The sequence below is a fragment of the Loa loa genome, assembly GCF_000183805.2.
Source record: "Loa loa unplaced genomic scaffold supercont3.154, whole genome shotgun sequence".
Classification (NCBI taxonomy): domain Eukaryota; kingdom Metazoa; phylum Nematoda; class Chromadorea; order Rhabditida; family Onchocercidae; genus Loa; species Loa loa.
The window spans coordinates 73,303-77,151 of record NW_018108334.1 but is presented as its reverse complement, the minus strand read 5'-3'; the positions used below and the strand labels follow the sequence as shown (position 1 = coordinate 77,151).

General features: G+C 28.5%; 1 protein-coding gene across 1 annotated transcript; it reads left to right on the top strand.

Moving 5' to 3' along the window:
• Positions 1 to 1,032: 1,032 nt before the first annotated feature.
• LOAG_13407 (hypothetical protein) lies at positions 1,033 to 2,834 on the top strand (the record flags this gene model as incomplete). The annotated part of the gene is made up of 5 exons (XM_003148914.1): positions 1,033 to 1,045; positions 1,245 to 1,288; positions 1,496 to 1,536; positions 2,457 to 2,630; positions 2,783 to 2,834. 5 exons carry the CDS (start codon positions 1,033 to 1,035, stop codon positions 2,832 to 2,834), a joined length of 324 nt encoding a protein of 107 aa, XP_003148962.1.
• Positions 2,835 to 3,849: the final 1,015 nt, after the last annotated feature.

Here is a 3,849-nt window from a genome sequence, read left to right as displayed (position 1 = left end):
GCTGAAAAATAAAAAAATTTTTTTGCAACTAAAATAACTATTAGTTTTTTCAATTTATCATCAAATTCAATTAAACGATGCTTTCATTAAATGTCAAACTTATGTCATACATGTTGTGATAGGTCAAATCCTTACTTTTCTTAAGTACCTTTTCTTGAATTACAGAAATATCAAATTCTTTGATTTTCGCAGCAACAAAGAGCCTTTATGCAAATCATTCAAACTGTAACCTTGCATATCGATTACTGCCTGTGAATTGAATTGAATTTGAATGATTACCGTAACTTGTATGAATATCTTATTATGTCATTTAATGTTTTTGAAGTTGAATCCAAAATTGCATCAATTTAGCCGTCTGAAATACAAATGTACTATGTCAGTTTTGTCATCATTTAAATATCATTCGAAATAATCATTTAAATAACATTACCACGACACTATCCTTATACGAAAAAAGGAATGGAACAGAAAAGATTTAGTGAAGTTGTCTGATATCATTTATTCCTTCTTCCCCTGAAAAGCGGCAAATTTTTCCAATTTAAATTTTTGTTTGAAATAAATTTTCAAAGAAAGAAACAAATTACTTTATGGAAGTTTTCGCGACATATATACGTCATCAGTAAATATTGCACTTTTTCTTTCAAATACATATTCGTCGTATTTGTAGAATAAACTTTTAAGTATTCGTGATTCTGTCACCAATAAGAATATCGCCGAATAAGTTTCTTTAAATAGCTATCCTATCCAAAGCATCAATTTTTAACGAAATTTTAAGGTAAAATACTGGTAAAGTTTTATTTAACAGTATTCGATTTAAAGCAGGAAGAAAATTGTAAAATTGCATGTAATCAAAACACTGACTTTTTGCGGAATTAAAATAATGATAAAGTATTAAATTTCAAAAAAAAAGAGTTGAAAAAATATGGCTCAAAGCATAGTTAACAAATATGAAAATGTTAGCTGAAATACTTTCATATTTTACTCATTCAAGAATGAGAAATTTGTAATTTTGTTTATTTGTATGTATCAAAAATGTATTTGACGGGTATATACTTTATCGGAATTGTTATCAGTGAGTGATATGCAATATCCTAAGCATTGATACTTTTGCATAATCTTTAGTACAGATTCTATATTGAATATGTTGAACTTTATCGAGTTCTATAATGTTCCGTTGATTGTCCGTTGAAAAAAGAAAAAAAAAATCTAGCAAAATTATTGTTGAAATTTTTAAAACACTTTAGAAAGAGAGAGGGAAAGAGGTGGAAAAGAAGAGGAAGAGAAAAAAGTAAGAAAAAGGACATCCTTATTTTCATTTGTCTCCACCCTTCTTTTTTTTTCAAATTCTCGAATGATAAAAGTACAGCAATGGTACACGGAGTTTTGCTATGTTCTTTTCATCAAAGTGAATAATGCAATGCACATTTCCTTTGCATTTCTCCTAAATCATCCATTAGATTTTCTTTTTTTTAAAAAAAGCAAAACAAAGTTTTAGTTATTAATAACAAGACTTACTGCTATTGAAGATGGAGATCGGTTGGTTCTTTAAAGTTTCGGATATGTTCTGATACGTATTGAATTTCCCACTAGAAAAATCCCAATCAAGAATGTAAAGTACTAAAATTGAGTGAAAATTAAAAAAAAAGAAGCAATCAATAGGGATGATGAATGAATATTAAGGAAGTGTATTTTAAAAGCCTAAAAATATTTCATACGACATGAAATAATCATTTGGAATCATCTTTGCATAAATGAAATTTTGATTGGATGGTCAAGAAACATGATCAAGATTTCGAATTTGATCCAATCATTGCTATCTCTCTCTTATCTCTCTTTTACTTTTTTTCAAAAGCTTTTGAATTAGTAAATGGAGATTTTTAAATCGAAATAATTAATTTGAAGGAATATTTGTTCTAATTACTCAATTTCATAATAAATTAATAGATATACATCGTTATGCAATGCTTAAAAAATAAAATTGTGCCAGAAAAAAAATCTAATCGTAGCAGTATTGATGCAAAGTCCAGTGATGAAGTAGAATATACTGCGATAGCAAATTATATAAACTAAGCATAAACAATTAGTAATGCTAAAAACTCATTTTTAACGTTGCATATACGTGCACATACTTACCTGTTAATGAGAAATAAGTTTGAAAATTTAAGTATGACACACATGTCGCAATCCCAAAAAACTCCTTTCGTTATAGAGTTGAGATAAAAAGTTGACATGAAAAAGCTGTATAACTATACAAGTGGGAAAAAAGTCATTTAAATTTTAAAAACCTTCATTAATAGTTCACTTTTATTTATTTTCTCAGTAGATTATAAAACACATCAGTATGCCATGCATAAAAATCTCCAAAGAGGTCAATTCATTCAAATATAATTAAGGGTTAACTAATTCTCAAATGTAATGAGTCATCTTGCATATAAGCAATTATTTAAGTACTAAAGATCAAAATTATCAAATGAGACAAATACGGCAAATTGTTTAGTGAATGAGGTGAAGCATTTAATACAATCGCAAATCTTAACGCAGTATGACAACGTGACAAGATCCAATGTTGGTACAGATCACATCAAAGTGACAAAAGTTAATCATCGCCGAAAGTGCATCGTCAAAAAAAGGTAATTAATAATTCCTATTAAAAGATCACATTTTCTAAACTTTTGCAGCAAATAGAAAGATGTCAATCGTTTTGTTCGCAACGACATGAAAGTAATTCATAATAGCAACAAATAATGTGTAGGGAATGTCCGATATATCAAAATTATTCTAGAATTTTGTTAGGACAAGATTTGAAGCAATATGTGGAAAAACCTCTGCAATGAAATCACAAGTTAACCTTACGATCAAATGAGAAGGAAATAAAAGAGAACCCAAGAATATTCTCTATATTTACAGCTAGAAATATTTGACATGTAGTAAATATGAGCGAATAAACTTTTGTATCGACAATATAATTAGTCTATTCACAAATGCACGTAGTGAAACAATATTTCACTTGTCACATCATACTGATAAGTAGCGACTTTCAGAATATGTGAAGCAGAAAGAAAATTGATTTAACTATCGAAGTTTTGCTAATTGTGTCGAAATATTTGTAAGGTGCATTTGCAACTTTAGCAATTACAATCAAATTATAAAAGGTGCAAAATAATTGAATTCAAATTTATTCTTTTTGCAAAGTACAAAGTTCAATAAGAATTCATTCATTAAGCATTGATTGATAAGTGAAATTGTCGGTAACAATTTGCAAAGACGAAAATTCTCGAAAACGAGATATGATATGATTTAATTGCTCAATTCTAACCATTCTTTTAACCCTAAAACTTCTAATTTGAATAGTTAGCTTATCAGATAGCACTTGACCTTTCTAATAATCATTTTTACCACAGTTGGGCGCTCTTTCATTTTCACCGCCGAAAGATGTAATGTTAAGAAATAAACAATTTTACAAATATTTCGAGCAAATATACATTTTCTTGCAGAAATTATTCGGATCAAATTGTTTGTCGGCAATTTTCAAATAAATTCAGTTTGATTCAATTTATTTTTAAATAAATTCAATAAAATTCAATTTAAACTGATAATTCAGTTTTATCACTCACACGTGCTTGGTAATCTCATATCCATCCCATAGACCGTACAACATTTCCCCATCGATCTGTTGCTTTGAATAGAGGATGATAAGGATCTTCAATAAAATTCAATTTAAACTGATAATTCAGTTTTATCACTCACACGTGCTTGGTAATCTCATATCCATCCCATAGACCGTACAACATTTCCCCATCGATCTGTTGCTTTGAATAGAGGATGATAAGGATCTTCAATAAAATTCAA